Source organism: Channa argus, chromosome 16, assembly GCF_033026475.1.
Source record: "Channa argus isolate prfri chromosome 16, Channa argus male v1.0, whole genome shotgun sequence".
In the NCBI taxonomy this organism is placed as follows: domain Eukaryota; kingdom Metazoa; phylum Chordata; class Actinopteri; order Anabantiformes; family Channidae; genus Channa; species Channa argus.
Window position 1 is genome coordinate 13,860,527 of NC_090212.1, and position 20,558 is coordinate 13,881,084.

Below are 20,558 nucleotides of genomic sequence, written 5' to 3' on the forward strand. Positions count from 1 at the left end.
GGCTTCATCAATTCTGTAATCTCTTGGTTACAGCTCAGGTGTCAGGAGGATCATTTCAATTCCATGTAATGAGGAACTGTGGGAGTTTACCCCAACCCTCTGCTGTCCTCCTCTGTCTCTCCGTTTCTGACTGCCCAACACCCAGTTCCTATACTTTACCTCCTTGTCAAGATATTTTCCTTCTTTTTCACCCAGTTTCCCACCTTTTAGCTGTTTGTCATGGAACTACCATATTCTTTACTTTTTGTATTTTTCCTCCTCGCTCTGCCCTGTACTTCATCCCAAATAGACCCACTATATTTCACTCTCACCCACCCTCCTCCCCCATACAACTACATTGCCTTCCCACCAAATTCCTGTCTTTGCTGGGATGGGACGAAGGGGTATTAAACTTGAAATCTCTGGTGCGAAAGCTGACTGGAAACGGGACATTCCCGCTGCTGCAGCCATGAAGCCGGACATTCCTGCGCTTAGATTTGGACTCTGCTGGCGTTGTGAAATAGGGGGGCATATGGATGGGGGAAATTTGTGTAGGGCATAAAAATCAACCCACCATGGTCAAAGAGTAAAAACAAATGTATTTCTTTCATCTATAAAAGCAATGGGGTGAGACAATCAAAAAAAAGATTGGCTGGAAGAAAATGTCCATTGTATAGTGTGCACATTTAGATACTGCGGGATACACAAGCAATATATGGCAAAATAACCTTGGCTGCCCGACCACTGCCATGTATCCCTCCTAGCCCTCGACCCCAACCCAAAGCCTGTAAACGGACTATCCTTGACTCCCCATAATGGGGGATTTCAAGGCAGGTTGAGAAGGGGTTATGGGTGATGAATTGGGTTTTTAGTGAGCTCATTAGGAAGCCAAACAGAGTTTAGACTGGCGGAGCGGGGCAACAGCGCAGTAATCAGTTCTGCTCGCTTTGTTCCTTGCCTCCAGGACATTTGTGTGAAAAAAAAAAGAGAGAGTGAGGAGGAAAAAAACTTCATGGCATTTGGCTGATGAGAGGGCTGCTGAGCAGAGGCTACAATCTGATGGTTGACTTGTTGATTTATAAACCTTTTAATCCATTTACTCTTCCAAGCTCCCAGCCCTGTGTAGAAACTCCCTTTGCTATTAAACTCTACTTTGATGCTACTGTCCATCAGGTGTGGCAAAGATGTCTGTAATGAGTCCAAATCATCTTCCTCTGTCTGTATTAAAAAAAGATAGTTTGTTTGTTTGGTTTGAAATTGTTATTGATAGTAGAGAATCACTGCTGATGTTGATTCTCAAACATTGCCTCAAACAGCATAAACTGTTCTGAATCACTGAAACCTCCCTGGCAACCCAAATCTGACTGCTCTTTTTTGCTGTTTAGGTCAACGATGTTTATATTCTATATTTTCTAGTGGGGATTATAAAGCTATTTCTTCTCTAGCAGATGGATCCATATGATGTAGATATCTTCATACTTTTCATCTCTGTTTTGTGTTTTTTATTTTCTGCTTTCTCTACATTATCATTGCAATTTAGTAATAGTTTTTACAGCAGGAAGTGAGAAAGCAGCTTGTTTTGCTAATGAGCATGCTTGTTTCAATGCAGCATCACAGATTGCTTTTGGGAAATACCTATGCTTTAATATTTAATGTAGCATCAAATGTTAGGATTTAGGTATGTTTATCTATGGGCACCAAACCCCATATTTCTATTGTAACAATTACATATTTTAGAGGGGGTAGTCTCAATATGTGCATTTCAACCATGAAGAATTCATTGTAACATAGGCGTAAATGTGTTTATTATGAAAACAAGGGATGAACCAGAATCACCTGTGAGACCAGTTAGCCCCATTCGATTTGGAATCTAAGGGAAGGGCAGCAGTAGTTTCTTCTGCAGTGTTGGCGTGCAGGGGGAGTGGGGTGGAGTTGTCAGGGAGGCAGGGAGTGTGAAATGTCTGGTGGAGACCCAAAGCCCTTCATTAGCCACTGATCCCTGTCTGCTGAGTGAGGGGCAGTCATGGGCATCACAACTCCCTTTTAGTTTCCCCAAAAAGATCGAGGTGAGGGGGTGGAGGGTAGCTCCCCCATCCCCTGCAATTTAGCCCTTTGCCATTCATGCAAATTGGGTCCTGACATCTGCAACAGCCTGCCTCCTTTCTTTTAAACATCTTTATTCGATCTCTTTTCTCCAGCTCCTTATTCCAGTTTAAATAAAGCTCCTTGTAGATGACAGTGTATTGTCTCAGCTCACATTCTCATAGTCGAACTCTGTGTAACATTTCTGCATATGTGTAGAAAGCTCAAGATCCCAGGAGGATTGTGTGACTTTGAAAAGTCCCAATTTTTGATGTAATAATTGTTGTTGCAGGTAGCAGGTTAATTTTGCTTGTTCAGTCCAAAGCCTTTGATAATGTGCGTTCTTTGTGCACCCAGTGCTAAGTTTTAGGTTCTTGGCAGATGATAATCTTATGAAAACATCAAGAGTGTTCTAGGCATTGACTCTGGAGAAAAGGCAGTAACCAGGCAGTGTGCCCCCCTTCCTCCCTCTCCCTTCTGGACAAACTACTCTTCTATGGCTCCAGGGGAGAAGCTGAAAGGGGAGGGTGGCTTTGCTCCAGCCCATATTTTGAGTTAAAAGGTAAAATAGCCTAACTGGCTGTTAAAAACAAGTTTTACCTCCAACTCTACACCCTCAGCCCTCCCCTCTCTTTGACTCTGTTCCTTCCACTTCAACCTCACCCTCTATGGTAGGGATGTGCACAGTGGGGTCAACACTGTGCCTGTGAGAGGAGAAAGGCCTTGTATTGGTGGAGAGGAGATAGTTATCTGCAGCATTCCACGGATGACAGAGAGATATCTGCCTGATGGCAGGGTTAGGGGGCTTGGAGAAGGGGCGGAGAAGGGAGGGAGAAGAAGAGGTACAGGAGTTGTTGAGCAACCACCCCCCACCTCCCTCCTTCTTGCTCTCCCTGTTTTTCTTACTGCCTGACTGCCTCGCTTCCACACACGTAGAAAAAACCCATCTAATTAGAAGCTCTTATTCCACTTCATTTAAGGGAACACTTAATGATGTGTTTTTGGGGGGAGACAACTACACATTACTTCTCATGCAAAAGGAACCACTCAGTCGTAGCACCCAGGATGCAGATACAGCTGTGTTTGAGATGGAGGTTTGTCCTCATGTCTGTGGGGTGTCATGGCTGTTGGAGGAACGAGGAAAAAGTAGTAGTCTCTTTCGTTTTCACCTGTAGCCAGTGTCCTGGTGGTAACAGGAGGTGGTTAAGAGGAGGCAGGTAGTGACATCTGAGTTTGGCAGTGAGACTTGCTGAAGGAGAGAGTTTGTTGTAATTGCTCTGACAGATTTTAGGGCTGTTAATGACTCTGGCCTGAGTGCTACCAATTTGTCAGCATGCTTGCTGTTTACTAAGCTGTTGTTTTATGGTCCAGTGCAACGGGCTGTTGCTTGTTTAAGCACAGATCAGGAAATAATCAGCGTAAAACAGTGGCTGCAGCGGTGCAGCCCCACTAAAAAAAAAAACCCTCATCTACTGTATGGATCTGAGCGAGTGCAGTAAACCATATGGTGTGTGGTCACACAAAGACACTCATACACACCCAGGGGTTACTTACTGTTAGAAATTGGATGCTTGGATGCTATGTTTTATCATTAAAGAATTATGTTCTGCTCATTAGCACTCATCTGTGTTGTATGTTACTTGAGTGTGAAGCATATTGGTAGCATACGGTTATAACCAGAAGACCTGTAATCCCCAGTCGGAACAGAGCAACAGAGGGTTGGCCATTCCACTAGTGTGAATAGAGTCTCTGCGTGTTTGTGTGTGTGTGTATGTGGGAGAGGTTGTGTGTGCTTCAAGAGCATGTGGTTCCAAAGACGGCAAAGACCCCTTCCTAAATTCAGAGTAAATAAAAGGGGTAACCAGATGGACAAAAGAGGAGCCCCCACTGCTTCTCTCATTCGCTGCAATTTGGGGAACTGAATGTGCTAAACGCCGCTTATGCTGGCTGAAAAGTTGGAGAGAAAAGGGGGAAAAGGAAGGCTCTAAATCCCCCTCTTCTTTTCTCTTCATTCTCTGTGGCCAAGCCTGCAGGGCTAGAGGTGGTGTAATAGGAGGGTGTTGGAGGGAAGATTTGAGGGACCAGCCTCTGTGGTGTGCTGAGGTAAAAGAAGGCCAAAGGAGCTCCTGGTACAACAAACCTCTCAGCTTCTGTTCTAATTCCACTCCTCTTCTAACTCTTGTGAGTTTCTTGCTTCTGCTCATATGGGTGAGCTTGGGTGAACATGCCTGAGTAGTTTGGGCTGACAGGGGGCGTGGGGGGTCTGTTGTAATTAGTCACTTTAACCACAGCTTCCATAAGCCACTGCCTCTACACTCTTGCTTCATTACCCTGAAACAAATGCCAGGGCCTCCCAGTGTAAAATCACTGCACAGCCTTTAGAAGAAAAAAAAAAAAACAGACAACATCCAGTGCTTGTCTAGAGGCTCCCCAGTACGTGTATGAATAGTACACAGACCAATAATTCTGGAGTGTTATTTGATAACTAACCATGACTGGGTTTGATGTGGATTCCAGCTATTGACAAGCTATTATTCATTCATGCATTATTATATGAGAATAGTAGAGGAGCGATGCTGATAGAGCTTCAATATTTGTTACTTGTGGTCATATCCATACTGCCTTCAGGGCTGACTAGACTTTAGTGGCATCCCGAGGGGCAGGGTGCCTTCTAGACATGAAGCAGGATCTCTTGAGTCATTAGGACTCCTCTGAAGTATCCCTTACTCTCAGCAGAGGCTGTAGGACACTTTGTGCTAAACCGATTTTTTTGTGTAACAAATCCTAAAGCGACCCTGAATGTGCCAGCATTAGATAAGCAGAGTTGCAGTGTGTTTACAGTCCTTTCCCAACCCGTTAATGAGCTCAGCCCTGAGACCAATTTACTCACAGGGAGATATATCTGAATGCATTTTTAATAACCACCCACTGGTGATGAGAGAAGGAATGCATGAGCGTAATGTGCTTTTGGACTTGTTTGTTTGCTTGCGTGTTCATTCACTCTCTCGCCCTCGTTGCATCCGGTCATTGTCTTCCATCTTGCCTGATTACACCTTCTCAGATTCTGCACGTATGAAAATATGCATAAACTTTCATTGCAAGCACTTTAAGTCAAGATATTGATGGAGTGGGTGAAGGAGAAGGAGAGAGGAAGAAAGAGTTGGGGGAAGGAGGTGGGGTGAGTGGGCGAGAGAGGGAGGCTGTCTTTTTTTTCTGTCTCCAAGGGCGCTGCTTTTCCAAAAGTGCCTGGGGCTACACTCCAGCACCTCGTCTCCCCTAGGCCTTTCGGCTGCCTCCTAATAGCCAACCCCCATCTGTGTCACATGGCCAGATGATGGGACGCTTCCCCCGCTCTGCCCTGCACTTTTTTTTTCCCTTCTCCATTTTTTTTTCCTGTGTGCACATCCACACAGGTTAGAATGGCAGAGTTGCCAGGGAACAGTCAGAAGCCATTAGCGTTTGGGACAATTTGCCCTGCAGCGTTCCTTCTCTCACTCATAAGAAAGGAGTGGGGGTGGATGCAAAGCACCAGCTCTCCTTTAGATGTAATGAGGTTGTGCAAGTTGAGTCTTCTTTATTCTTTTCTACTACCTCCTTTCTTCTCTGGTTCTTCCTGTTCATCTTCTTTCATTCTTTCTTTCTCTTCACCTTACATCCAGGCCTGTTTTTCTTTGATTCTCTAATTAGAAAACACATATTCCTGCATGTCCTGTACATAGTAAGACAAAAACAACTATTTGTACTGTACAGAAATGAATGCTGGAAGCCACACGTCTGATCTGTGCACACATAACGCTATACATGTGCAGTTGAGAGAAAGACGTAAGAGAGAGGAACTGAAAGCGTTGGAGTCTAGTTTCACCCTTGCGGGCTGGGGCAGGAGGCAGCGAGCATGCTGGGTAATGAAGTGACAGGTCAGTCTGTAAATACGCACGGGTCGCTCTGGCCCTGGCCAGGGGGGAGGCTATCGCATTGCAGTGAAAATGGAAACGTCAATAAAATTAATCTGCCAGCCTTTTGGCCACTGTGTGGTTCCATTGGATGAGCCTGACTGCTCACAGCAGGAGAGGGATTTGGAGAGTAGCTCGAAAATCAACACAAAACCTAGCGGCACACAAACAAACAACCAAAGTGTGTATCAACATTATTCAGTGAAGCTCAAAAGCAGAGAAACAAGGGCAGGGTGGTTAAGATTCACAGCTCGCTAGCCGTGTTGTTTTTGAAGTTTGGAAGCAAACTGAGGGAGTTAGACTTGACTTCCGTCTGGGTTGCATTTCTCAGGAAGCCCCTCACAGTCAGGGCAGGCTATGGCCAGGCCAAAGTTTATTGTTTTAGGCTTTCCTGAACAAGGATTCGTATTTAGCCTGGGATTTACGGCATTTGCCACTAATGAATGCCCATTCTACAATTACAACACCCCTAGTCTGTGTCCCCATTCCCATATGTCCTTCAGAAAGGTTGTTGCTTCTTTAACTTCACACAGAGAGCGCAGAGTCGGCACTTCTCTGTTTTCCCCTTTCGTGTGGCTCTGCACTAATGATGTGGAAGGAAAACACTGTGCACAGACAGAAAAGAAAGACAGAGAGAGAAGAAAAAAGAGAGGGAAAAACAAGGGGGAGGAAAAAGAAAGTGGGGAAAGTAGTTAGAAGTGAGGGCCCCTGCTGTCCTTGTATTCTTCATTTATTTTGCATTTGATTACGCCACCAGTCTGATCCTTTTTCTTTCCCCCCTTTTTAATGTTATTAGTTCAAATATTTATGCAAGATTAAGGCTTGTATAGGTGGTTGTGATTGATGCCTCCCCAAAAACAAGAGGACATGCAAGTCTGAATTTTTAGAACGTCAGGGTCCTTCTCTGGCTTAGTGGAGGAGTTTCTCAGATACATAATTTAGATGCCCTCAAGGAAGGCTTTCAAGGCATTCGTGCCCGGGGGCAAGAAAAAATAACTATGACTGTTAAAAGTAAATCATTTTTGCTAATGCACAATTAATGCAGAGGAAGAGGAACAAGAAAAAGGCAAGGGACAAAGATGGAAACTTCGATTTAAAGGAGAAATCGTGTCTGAGTATGTGCATGTTTTCCTCTTGAAATCAAACGCTGACGGACATTAATGCAGGCAAAGCTGCCGCTGGCCTGTCATGCTAATCTTGTGGCGGAATGGGGAGGGGTTGTTGCGCGGGAGGGTAGTGGGAGAGGAGGACTAAGACAGTCAGGGTTTGGGGTGGGGTGGGGGAAGCAGAGGAGTCCATAATGTGCATTGAAGTGCAACAATGAACCACCCCAAATCACATTCCTACTTTAACACTCATGCGTCTCAACTGGATGCCGTGAATTATCAATCCCTCTGAGTTTTGTTTGTATGTGAGTGTGTGTCTGTGTGTGAGTGAGTGCGTGCTCACAACACAAATTCATGACCGTCGGTACATTGTTGTAGATGTATGCATAACTCCCTACTGTCCCCTTTGGCTCTCTTCAAAATGAAGAGGAAAAAATACCCTGCATTATGTCAAGCATGCAAATTTAATTGAATTAATGACATGAGTCCAAACCTCTACTGTACTTGAAGGCTCCTTGTCTTTTTTTGTCATCTTACTCCATTTTTTATTTCCTCCTCCTTCTGCTACTGTAGAACTGGAATGAGGAACCTAGTGTTTCAGTGTCCAACCATAACATTAGAGTCATTAACCCCTATTCCCTTCTACTGTGCTGTGGGGTGTATAACTTCTCTGCTAAGTCTCTCTATAAAAACCTTGCTCTCCACGCAGGCCTTTGTCTAAGGCTATTTAAACCCTCCTACCTCCATATCATTGCTACACAACACTAGCTTTGCTGTGGCAGCTCTTTCTGCCTTAGTGTAAAACTTTTGAATTCCTGTGGTATTTGTGCATTTATCCATCTTTTATACTTAAAGTCAGTTCTGACTGTCTGTGCTTCTGTTTCAGCTTTTGTTTGATAATAATCTAAGTCAGTGGTCTGGTCTGGGATGTTATTTAACCCTGGGTTTGGTTTCCGTCCAGGAGATGGCTTAGACAACAGCGTTGCATCGCCTGGCACAGGGGATGACGATGATCCAGACAAGGATAAGAAGAGGCAGAAAAAGCGCGGCATTTTCCCCAAGGTGGCCACTAACATCATGAGGGCGTGGCTGTTTCAGCATCTCACGGTAAGCACGGCCATTACGTTTTTTGAAAACACACACATACAATAAAAACAAGCCAGGTAGAAATGCACTAAAAACAGCACACACACACACAAACACACACACCCTCACAGACTCAAAAACACACATAAACACACACACACCTGTCACATAGTCATTACAGAGGGAATAAGTGACGGTAGCATTGCGATGCTCACCTGTCAGCCACCTGTCATTGGGACATAGTGACCTGGTCAATCTAATCAGTTTGGACTGTTTACTCTATTCAGCAAACTCTGAGAAGATGAGAAGATGCCACAACAGTAATGACATTTGCTTCAGTATGAGATTCCCTGCTTCTCTCCCCCTGAAGAAGATGTCTTTTTGGGGCAGATTAAGAGAACTGGTGGTAGTTAGTGCAAAATGATTGTAGGTGAAAAAGTGTGTCGAGATTTTAGTCAGCGTGCTCATATTTTTAAACATCACCTAAAGTCAAACATATTTTTGAAATTTTGTAGACATACAAATAGTTATGGTTACAGAAATTTAGGCCTACATCTGTAAACCTTGCAGTTTATTTTCCACTGGGAGACAGTTTAATATTTGAAAGTCTACTTGGCTTAGTGGTTTTTATATGTTTGAGGTTGGCATGGTACATACTAATATATTTATCTTCCATAGCAGAGAGGACATTGTTTGCTTAATCATAACTTGCCTGCATGAATTAAATATTCAAACGATACAGTAAATCAAACATACTTGGTAACATACTCTTAGCTGATTTCTGTATGTGTCAATCTCTCTGTCTGTGTGCGTCAAGAATGGGGTGGACCACATGTCCCCCCACCCTTGTTAATGTCAGGACATTATCAGGACATCGGGCTGTATTGATTTTTGTAACGCAGGTCAGATTTCAGAGGGAGATGTCCACACCAGGACACATAAGCCGCTTTCTGAGCATGTGGCTCCCTGTCCCAGAGATGGAGGGACAATGTGGGGGGAAGGGAGAAGTAGAAAGTAGAAGAGACTCAGTTTGGAGCTTTTGCTTCTTGAATACTCTACACATTTAAGAAGAGGGTCAGGTGCCCCCTGTGCACCCTTTCCCTCCCATCCCCCTCCACCTAACTGTGCCCACTCCCAGCCCAAAGCCCCTGTACCCTGATTATCTAACCAAAAGCCCAAGTAATGAGTGGCCAGCAAATACGGCCTAATTGAAAGGGCTGTAAATCCATTACATATTGGTCAGGGATAATCAGGAGTGCTTTAATCACTTTTATCTATTCAGGTGCAGTGAAGCTGCAACAGCAAAGCCCTGAGCCTTGCAGGCCTTAGTGGCTCTACCACGCCAGTCTGCATGCTTATTATTCTCATCATTATCAAAATGACTTCACAGCTGTTCACAGCTCCATCGCTCCCTGACTGGAGAGCGCTCTACAAATAGTACAGACCAAGCTTTATTCAGAGACGGTGGGTGGGAGTGTGGCAAAACATTTTTTTTTTTTTTTTTATTCTTTGTGAGAATTTATTTCTGCTTTAGGTCATTTTCCATCTTGCAGCACAGTGATTGTGTATAAAGAAGACAAACAAAAAGCTGAAATGTTTCATTTAGGTCGAATTTACTGTATTCATATATATGCATGCACAAAAATGCATAAACACACCTTATGTGAGTTTAGACTAGAAACTTCCTCGCCATTTGGCATGTTTCCTGGTAAAAAACCTCACACAGCTTCAGCAATCCCTTTTGTAAGACACGCAGAAAGAAAGACAGAAGGATATATACAGAGGCTTTTGGCAGAGTTGCCAACAATTTTCTTTAGAAAAATGAATTGAAAGAGTGGAAGAGAAGTGGCGGGGGTAAAGCCCAATGTTGGGCACAGGCGCATTTTTCAGAGAGCTGGTTAATTCAGACATAGAGGAGCTTTCAAGGCCCTCTTTTTCTCTGACCCTCTTTTTTTTTATCACATCCCCTGCTTGTAGATGTTCTCTCCAATCTTTATTTGTTTCTTTTGTGTAAAGCCCTGGCCAATCTTGTACAAATAATAATCCCTCCCTTTTAACCTGCCTTCATTTCTCTACTGAGGAAGAGGACTAATTGAATTATCCCCCTTCTCTTCTCACCATCCAATTCTCCCACCCATAAACTCTCTCACTCACTCTCTCTCACACACACGCATAGACACACACACCCAATAGCCATTCTCCTTTCTTTAATTTGTTAAGCAAATGTATTTGCCATTGCTGGATGCATTTGTGCAAGGGTGAATTCTTGGGGACTTTGGCCCCTGAATGGCCTATAGCAGCATTCTGCCATTCACGCATTCATTAACTGAGGGGTGAGGAGTGAAAAGAGCGGCCTTGTATTTTCTCAAACTGCGGGGCCAGCATGGAGCTCCTCTTCCATGAGCCACAGGGGTCTCTCTACATATGTTCTCAACATCCAGCCATTGTCACATCTTCTGAAAGGCTCAAAAGGATAGGACCCCCCTTCACACACAGAAAAACAACACAGGCCAATAGTAACAACTGTTTGCTTTTGGATTCAGTATAACAAAATTGCCCTCTCCCTCCCTCCCTGCCTGCCTGGCTTTACTCTGGCCTCACACTCTCTTGGGAGAAATCACAAGATGGTTTTCGTCAGAACAGTCACCAAAGTAATTTCAAGTCTTATTTATCATTGAACCTACCGTGCAAACATTCCAGCTTTGGGAAAGATATTTGCGAACACATTTTTGGTACCATAAGAAAATCACAAAATATGTAAAGATTTCACTGTTACGCTGTATGACAACCCAGCATTTGTATTGAGACCATATGTACATGCACTGGAGTGCATGTGAGCTGGCAACCTGAAATGCCCCATATGCAATTGGCAAATGGCTGGACAGATCAGCTGGTGTTAGCTGGCAGAAGAGGGTCAGACCGTCTCTCCACTCACTCCTTCTATCCTCCCTCCTGCTCTTTCTCTAATACCCCTCTCCCTCTCATGGGTTTCTGGATGTCTTCCAGCCACATTAGGGGAAGGGAAATCCCAGACTGTTGGTATAAGCTTTTCAATACTACAGGGAGATTATGTTATCAGAAAGGTAAACTTAACTGTTAGGGGCAAAATGTTGTAGCACACTTCAAATACATGGACTACAGAGTTCAGGGGAGGAAAAGAAAGTTAGATAGGTAGAGCAGAGAAATGTGTGGTAGTCGAAAAGAAGGCATGCGCAGAGGTGAAAACAGAAACAAAGCAGCAATGATGGGAGTTTTCTTATTCTTATTGTTGTAAAAGGTGATGCCCTGTTGTTTGACAAAAGTAAACTCTAAAATCCACAATTAGCCCCTTGGCGCCCCTGGCTTTCCTTCCCTCTCACCCCCTGCTATCCCCCTGCTAGCCTTTACTCACCCCTGTAAAGACAAGGGTCGGCCTCGCAATGAAAACAGGAAGCACTCAGATACAAAGATACCACTCTGGGCTCTGGCCTTGTCTTTTGACTAGTGTAAACCCTCAAACACCTATGAAAATAAATAGGGGACCTCTGGAGCAAACCAGCCCCTTTTAGTTTGTGCACGTGTGCATGTGTGAGCTACAAGGAGGGAGAGACTGAGATGGAGAGTAGTCAGTCCGATGAGTAAGTAGGTAGCTCTCTTAAGCATCAAGCGTCTCAGGTTTTGTGCTGGGCCACCCTTTGGCTTGGATGTTTCGGGAAATGCTGTTAAGCTGCTAAGCCAGGTGTATTGGTCCCCTGGGCTCCTTGAAAGGGAAGTGATATATCCCTTGGTCATTTGGAAAGTTCTTAGAATGTGAGCAACTGAACTGTGTGTTCAGATGACAAATGCTTAAACCTTATTTAAATATTGTTGTTAGTACAAAAGTAATTTTTTTTATTGTTCAGTTTGAATTGTATCATATGGCCATGTTAAATATGTCAACATGGCCATATGAACCCTGTTAACACAGGTGTTAACTGGAGTAAGGGCACATCACTATTTGTGAGGATAAACATCATTAGATACACTAGTGACACTGGCTACCCCTTTCCACTCCCGATCCAAGCCCAACATAGCATTAGTCTCCATGACAACAGGGTGTCATCGTCAGGTCGAGTCCTCCTATGGGAGCTGCTCTCTCAACCACCCTTTATGGACGCACATAAAAAGAGTCAGCTAGGGTCATTCACAAGACATGGGCGCAGGCAAGGGCAAACCCTGGCAACGGATGTTTGTCCCGTATGATAAACAAGTGTACAAGTCCATCCCTCAAAAAGAGAGGGCATGTTGTTTGTGTAGACTAAACAGACACCCTGTAGTATCCCCAGTTTTGTTTAAGCTCTTCTAGTCCTTGTAATCTGTGTGTGTTGTTCTTGTACAAGCTGCATTTAACTGCTGGAGACACATCTGCAAACAGTTTTGAAACACCAAGCCCTTCCTCCTTTTACATTGAACTGCTGAATGCTATGCCATATTTGCGAGTGCATATATTATCCCTCTAGTATACTGTACATGCCACATTGCTTTTAAAAATAGTAATGATGCTTGGTTAACTTAAATTTATGTTTAAATGTTGAATGTATTTGTATGTGGAAATAGCATCGTATCTAACAAAGACAGACTTCTTTAAGCTAGAAATATTATAAAGAAGTAACATTTCTGTTTAATGATGCAGGTTCAAAATCTGTTTGCTATTGATCTCCTTGGGTTGTTGTGTATGTTTGGATGAAGAAAGGGGGGAGAAGAAGAAGAAATCAGGAGGGGGTTCTAGGGGTGAAAGCAAGGGTGAGGAGGGTGTAAGGAGAGTGCTCCTAAGGGTCACAGAGGTGGAGGCCTGGAGGAGGCCCACACACTAATCTGTCATGTGCTCGTTTGCCTCAGAGCCCAAAAGTCAGCTCTTCAGTCACCCGTGGCAACCCGGGCGACAGTTTGGTTCACTGCCACTGCCCACATGTGTGACTATTAGTGAAAGATGCAGGAAAAAGAGACATCACATTACTTAGGGGACAATACGTATTGCTTTATGTTTGTTTGCAAAACAGACATTAGTGAGAATATGACAGGATAGTTTGTTGATGTTATGCACAAAGGTTTTTCATAATCACTGATAATGACTGCGGAGGAGATCTTAGGGGGGAGGTTGAGGTTTTGTGCAAACCTATTGTCTAGTCACTGTGTTCTAATGTTGGCTGCTCAGTGACCCTGGTAAACAGACACAAGCCACCTCAGTCTGCCATCTGTTCTTACCCACCCGGGCCACCACAGAGGAACTAGAACAGCATGGACAGACCCACAAACACAGGTTCAAACAGTGTAATGATACCCAAGAGTTAAGGATTTCACCTTCCTTGACAGAATTTATTAATGTGTCAACAAGATGCATTTTTATAGGAGGAAAGAAGAGAAAACAGAGTGAAATTTTAGAAGCTGGATTCAGTGATGTCCTATTTTCACAGGTTGTATAATTATATGACTGGCTGCATCAAGTTTACCATCTTTTTGCAGTGCGGTTTGGAGGTGATTTTTAAATATTCATCTCAATGACAAAACTCTTGTTTACGGTTTTTGTTTTGTTATTTTACAGTGGCCTTTGGCATAGTTCTTAGCCCCAGCAGAGATTTAGTGCTGCATTAGAATGTAATAAGCCCTAATTCGTTTCATGCTCCGACATCAGACCTTTACACTTTGCCCCCTAATCCAGATCTCTCATAGTTCCACTTCGAAGCCAACTAACCCCACGTTAAAGCGACTGACATATAATACAGGGAACAATAAACTTACAATGTGCGTGTGCTTTTTCGAAGAACAGGCATGTTAGTTTTTTTTTACTTTTCATTACCATGGGCTTGCTTACGCTCAAAATGAGCATAATGTTATAGTGCATATGGAGCTTCATAGATACCTGCAGTCCACCACTTCTCTTTCTACACCACATTTCCTTCCTTTTCCTTCCCTCTATGTTAGTTTTTCTTTCTGCTGCTTGCATCTTAATGCAGGTTGTTTAATGAAGTAGCAGAAATGAGAGCTTTTGGTTAGGGACTGCTTATGACATATTCCCACTGCCAGGAGGTGATTAAGCTGTGTGATCCTCCACAGTGTTTGCCAAATAAACAAAAGAGAGCAAGCCAACAACAGAAAGACAACAACAAAGGAATAATATAGGAGGAGAGAGTTCCCTGAAAAGTGATGCAATGTGCATTTATTTAAATTAGATTTTACAACAGGGGTGTCCTCACCGAGGACCAGGAGTGCAGCAGTGCAGCTTGACTGGCCCCTGCGGAGGTGATTGCACATGCTCTGACCACAGCTGAACACAAACAGAGCGAGGCCTGTGGTGGGTGTTCTGATTTATAAACTCACCGATCACAAATGCACAAAACCGAGGAGACCTATATTCTCTACCGAGAATAGGTCTCAGGCCGGGAGCATTTTGCTTCCTTCAGCACAGCAGCATAATCCACAGCTGCTGTAGTCATAACACTGATTCACTGGGTAGGGCCTGGATAAAAGACACTATGGGACACAGGGCTGAATGATGTCATGTGTAATAAGGAACCCCACAAGGGTGCCTGTGATAGCATGCATACCCCTGGTGGCAGACCAGGGATATTATGTTTCTGGTAGCTGATTCTGTGCCGTCCTCCCTTTTCTACACTTTTAGAGTTGTCTTGCTCATAGAAAAAAATATATAAGAGGATTTTGGTTTCACATCTTAGAGCTAGTTTCCTGAAATTACCCTTTACCCTTCCAGGGGTTCCGCCCTGCATACTAGCCTCATCCCCCTATAGTTGATTGCGGGGTTGTGGCAAGAGCTGCTAGAACGGTGGCTGCTGTATTCAGGGGACCATGGAGGCCAATGAGATTCTGCTGCAGGCCTCCAAGCTGCCCCAGCATTGCTTTGATATTCATCTCCCACCAAAGGAAGAAAATGCAAAAGGGAAAAGGAACAGCACAAGCGTGGAAACGGCAAACCCGGCTAAAGAAGGGAGAGAGGCAAGGAAAGAGAAAAGGTTGAGGGATGGAGCAGAAATCAAAAACAGACCTTGTGTTTCACTGTTTGGTTTGTCATGGGACCCTGACTGCAACAAATCCCACTCCTGCCATTTTGTGTGATTTTTCCTCCCCTCCCGCCCTCCTTTTCTCAAATGCACACTTTTGTTTTGCCCAGTGCTCAGTCCAGGGGCAGGCAGTGGGATTCCTACACAGTGGGGTCCTTATAACTGGGAGCCATGTCTCTTGTTCTCACCTCTTCCCCCCACTTCCTCACCTTTTCATTTTTCCCCATTGATATCCTCTCTTTTTCCCTCTTGGAACATATGGACTGATTTTTAAGGGAGAGTCGAGTCCACATCAAAGCCTGCGGCTGAGCGGGTCAATTTGTTTTTCCTTTCCCCAACTTCTCCCCTTCTGGTAGCCTCAGTGGACCCTCCCTTCACTGCAGCCATTTACCCAGGATCCTCCATTGCTCAAGCAGTTCTGCCTTGCATATATATTGAGCCATGTGTTGTTGGGGTCTGCTTTCAGACTTCAGACCTCTGAATTTCACCAAAACCGCAAACCCTCAAAGAGCATGTGAGGCTACATTATAGTTGATAAATAACAACCCCTGTATCAAAAAAATAGATGTACCATATTTTGATAAGAAAAGGAAGATGGATAGATGAGGAAGAGGACCAAAGGGGGGGGAAATCAAATAAAAAAAATTAAATAAATATATGTACCCAAATCGAAGCACAGCAGACGTTGGCTCCAGATGTGAATCTCTCTTAATATTGATCGTGGTGTAAGCTAGTCCCCTATATCCCCGGGGCTGCAGCAACTGACACACAAAGCACCTCTCTAAAGCCCATAAACCAGCTAGTACAATTATTTAGATAAAGAGGGCGACAACAGCAGGGTATGCCTCCCAAACCAGAACCTCCTCCTTGGCTCTCATCCTCCTACTACTGCTACTCCTGCTCCTCCTTTTCCTCTTTCTCATCCAGCAGAAAGATGAAGAAATGAAAAAGGGGGCCAAATGCGTAATTAGCCACATGTTTCTGAATCCTCCTTAATGTTCATTACTGAAACCAGGGGCAATTACAAGTTCAAAGGGGTTTAGGGCACCCGCAGCCCGCATAATCAGCCACAAATTAAGTACCGCTCATTTGTCACAGCACGCACACTCGTATGTGCACACAAAAACACACATGCATGCATACTGTCAGAGTTGAGTCATAGACAGGCTGACAGGCATCAATTTCCATAAAGGCACAGATCTCATCTACCCCAAGGCACAGGGTTAGGTCGTTCAATCCTCTTATGCTCTTATACTTTGTTTTAACCAGACAACAGTAAATACCACTGACATTGCTCAACATTGTACTGTAGCCTACTTGCATTCATCCTCTTATAGGCATCCTGTTTGCGCTTACAACCCCCCCCCCCACCCCCCACACCACCCCCCACACCACCCCCCACACCACCACCACCTGTCCTGCCTCCATTTTACAGCTTCAAGCAAAAAAAAAAAAAACTTTATCTTTCCCTGTGTCTCTCCCCACCTGGCTGTATCTCTACAACACGTGACAGTGTGTGTTTCATGTCTGTCCCCGGAGGTGTATCTCGGTTACCTCTGGGGCCGGGTCACAATGGCTAATCCTGTCTTCAGGAGGCTGTTTAGCACACTGAGAGGAGAGCTAGCAGAACCGGAGGTGAGCTCGTGTTACAGGACTCCCTGACCAGGGGTCACCTCCGACACTGTAAAAGTGCACACACACACAGACATAAATGCACACACACAAAGAATGTGCACATGTATTTGCAGATGCTTGTATGTGCACACATACATACAGTGTGGTATACAGACATACAGAGCTTTCACACACAAACACTGTCATTGAAACATGCTATCTATCTAGTATTATCTATCACAGGTGGCTCAGCCTTCATCTCTGCCCTTCCTTGGTTTTCTTTATCTGTCTACTGTACTACTCCTATTCTAGACTTTCTCTGTCTTCTCTCTTTCCCAGATCAGTCAAACTTGTTCACATTAGGATTCCCTGATATGATCTCCATGAAGACTTGCTCTAGTGGCCATGCGTTGTCTGTCCTGCCCAGCACCCTCACTGTTTAAGTTTCTCTCACATGGGGACGCAGTCAGGTCTCTAGTGAATTGAATGGAGCCCTATCATGTGTAGCTCTGTCTCAGCATAGTGGGAGAGAGAACTCATTTTTCACAGGGGGAACGACATCCATCTCAGCAGCCAAACGCTGGCTGTTTCATTAAGTAGCCCATCCAGGCAGACAGATGTGTTCATCACACAGCCATGTTTGCCTATGCAAGAGTGTGTATTAACCCACAATCCTTTGGGGGAGATTAATAGTCTACCAGCCCCTTTCCATTGATTATCTCTATGCCATTTTCCCCTCCTTTCCTTGGCTAGATATTAAAAACTAATGAAGCCTATTGAAAACGGGAACCGCAAGGCTTTTCACGGATCATTTTAGGTTATTTGGACTCAAACAGAGAGGGATCTCTTTAAGGCACAGTTTGAGTCGAATTAGGAAAATAAATGTGGAGAGCAGTGCTGGAGAAACAGGAGGAAAAAAAAGAGGAGACAGTGTGACTATAAAAAGATGTGTGTTTAAGAAAAGACAACCCTACCCTGACACATGGAGCAGAGACAAGGCAGATGTTAGCAATTCAAGAGCATAGCAAAGCATTCCTAGTGTTGCAACCAAGTCCTAATTGCCATAATGGAGGTAGTAAGCGCTGACAGTAATGGAGCTGTGGGGATCCATCCCCAGCAACCTGAATTAGGGGCCACTTGGCAGATTCACTTCATGATCTGATTTTGTTGTTGTGGTTGTTTTTTTTTTTAATTCTTGCTTTGTGTGACAGAATTTCTTTGCAGCACCATAAACTTTTTCATCCCAAGTTCAGTAGAGGGCTCAGCAGTGTGAAGGGAGATGGTGGTGCAGCGAGGAGTGTGTCTGAGATAGATGAGTCGGAGAAACCCGGCAGCAAGTGAGCAAAGAGTTAAAAGCATCCATGTGATGGGCTCACCTCTGCACCAGGCCTGGTGAAAGGCGGTGGGGTGCTGTCGGGTAAAATGACTTCCTGAGACATTACCATCAATCACCAGTCAGGTCAGGTCCCCCAATCCCGCCATCAGGATGGAGGAGAGTAGAGGGGGATGGGGACAGAAGATTAGACTAGAGGGGATGAGAGGAAGACTGGGTTAAGGCTTGTGAGGGAACAGACTATTAACTATCTTTTTCTCTCCCTGTCTGACTGTTTTATGCCTTTCCTTTCCTCTGCCTATCTGTCTCTCGGTGTCTGTCTTGATTTCTATTTTCTGGCCCTCCATAGTAGAGCTATGCAGGCATTCAGGAACAGCCCCTGCTGGTCAGAGCCCTCTCCTTGGCTCAATTGCATCATTAATTATTCTGAAGGCAGTGTGCTAGAAGCAAATCTAAAGAGAGGAAGAGAAATAGAGAGGGAGCAAGAGTTAGATGGGGAGATGGGGGACAGCTGTATAACACCTCCAGCTGGTCTTGCTCTCACTCTCCTTCTCTGTCTGTCTCTTTCTCTTTCTGTAAATGAAGGATAGGAGAGGGGAGGAGCTTGGGTTACCTCAGTGAGCGGTTGTGTTACATTCCTGAGAAGGGAAGGGGTGGGGGGGTGGTTCAACGAGTTGTTGAAAAGAACACAGACGCTTGTCAACAGCCTCCAAGCTGGGGAGCCATCATGCCTTGCTTTAGGCTCGGAGGTCAATGACCTTGTCTTGCACCCAGATAGAGAGAGGTAGAGGGAAAGAGTGAAATAGGGAGAGAGACAACCACCAAGAGCCACAACAAATCCACCATACGGTATGTGTCACTGCTTGTCTGTGGCAGGGGTCAGTCAAAAGCCTAAAAAAAATCTCCAAATCCTACTTTTGCTCTCTTACCCCATAAAACACTGTACGTGAGCAGTGGCTGAGTGCCTGTGGATTAGCTTTCTCCCAAGTACTCATAGAGTAGAAGGAAGAGGAGAGGCACACTGAGAAAACGGCAAGTGCTGACAGTCACGGCAAAATGGCCCATTAGATTTAAGGAGTAAAAGTTCATCAGCTTTATTAATGGGAAGGTATATAAATGAAGTATGAATTACCTGACTTTTATGGAGTGGCGAGAATGAAACTGGAGTGTCTTATGATATAATGTTTTAGTGAGCTGTTCTGAGCGCTCTGATGAGCAGGCTGCAGAAAAAAGGAGGAAAAAAAACGACTGGAGAGAGAGAGTAAAGTGTGCTGGGGTCCCCTGAGTCCAGCAGCTGGAAGGTTGCCTGATTGTTGCTAACATGCGTAGCTGATCGGGTTAGCTTGAAGACAGGGGCATTTGTAGCTTCCAGGCTCTTTTTTTGCGTGTCATTAGGTTGCACAGTAAAAATTGCTGGCACAAAAAAAAAAAGCAGCCGCATTTCGGACTTTGTCGCTTGTCTACACATGCTTCAAACATAAGTTTGCAGCCATAGTCGAAATTGCGCGCAGATGCACAGGCACATTTATAAACATGCAATAGGTGCACACATGCACTTTATGCAAGGACAAGGACACACGACAATGCGCAGATAGACAGAAACACACAAATACACACGCTCCCCACCATCCTGTAATAAGTGGTAAGCTGAGCTAGCTGATGGTCATCCTCCCATGGGGCTGCTGGGTGGCTGCCAACTTCCTGCCTGCTTTGTCAGTGGATAAAGCCCCTAACAAACGACTGGGTTTGTAGCTAGGCAGGCCAGCCAGGTCAAAGGTCACCTTGGCCCCCGGGCAGGATTGGGCCTAAGAGCGCTACAACGAGAGAGAGGAAGAGGATGGAAGAATGCACTTAAAGATTGGCTGCTATTAACCAGGCCTAAAAGCTATGTCTCTCCTCTCCTCTCCTTTCCTCTCCTCTTCTCTACCCTCCTCTCCTCTTCCTTTGGCAGCACTTCATAAAGGCATTTTAACTCCCATCACATGCCGACTCTCCTTTGAGGAGCATTGAGAAAGTGAAAGATCCTGAGGGCATTTGTCAGTCCACACAGCCCCATGCAGCCAGCCGCCCCTGGGCGTTGAGCAATGACAGGAGATATCTCCTTGACTCATACACCCCTAGATGAAAGGAGAGCTCTGAAGATGTGCATTACTGAGATGTAAAAACTGTATTCAGTAAGAGAAAAGGCATAACAGGTAGGGATAGGGTGCTGACTGATCAGAGCTTGGTTGGCTTTGTTCCATGGATGTACTTGTGATCTCAGATGAATGCACCTATGGTTACCATCAGCTATGCTTTTCTGTCTCACTGACATGGATGGACAAGACGTGATTTGTCTGTCATGGGCCTCTCTCTCTGGATGAGGACAGAGAAA

General features: G+C 44.7%; 1 protein-coding gene across 8 annotated transcripts in view; it reads left to right on the forward strand.

Moving 5' to 3' along the window:
* Nucleotides 1-20,558, forward strand: part of meis2a (Meis homeobox 2a) — a 78,685-nt gene that overhangs the window by 25,052 nt on the left and 33,075 nt on the right. For 7 of the 8 annotated variants that reach the window (XM_067478715.1, XM_067478717.1, XM_067478710.1 and 4 more), the window contains one exon: nucleotides 8,079-8,224. In XM_067478715.1, coding sequence (XP_067334816.1) covers nucleotides 8,079-8,224 — 146 coding nt within the window. The remainder of the gene's footprint in view (nucleotides 1-8,078; nucleotides 8,225-20,558) is intronic. The other variant, XM_067478712.1, reaches the window with a different exon arrangement.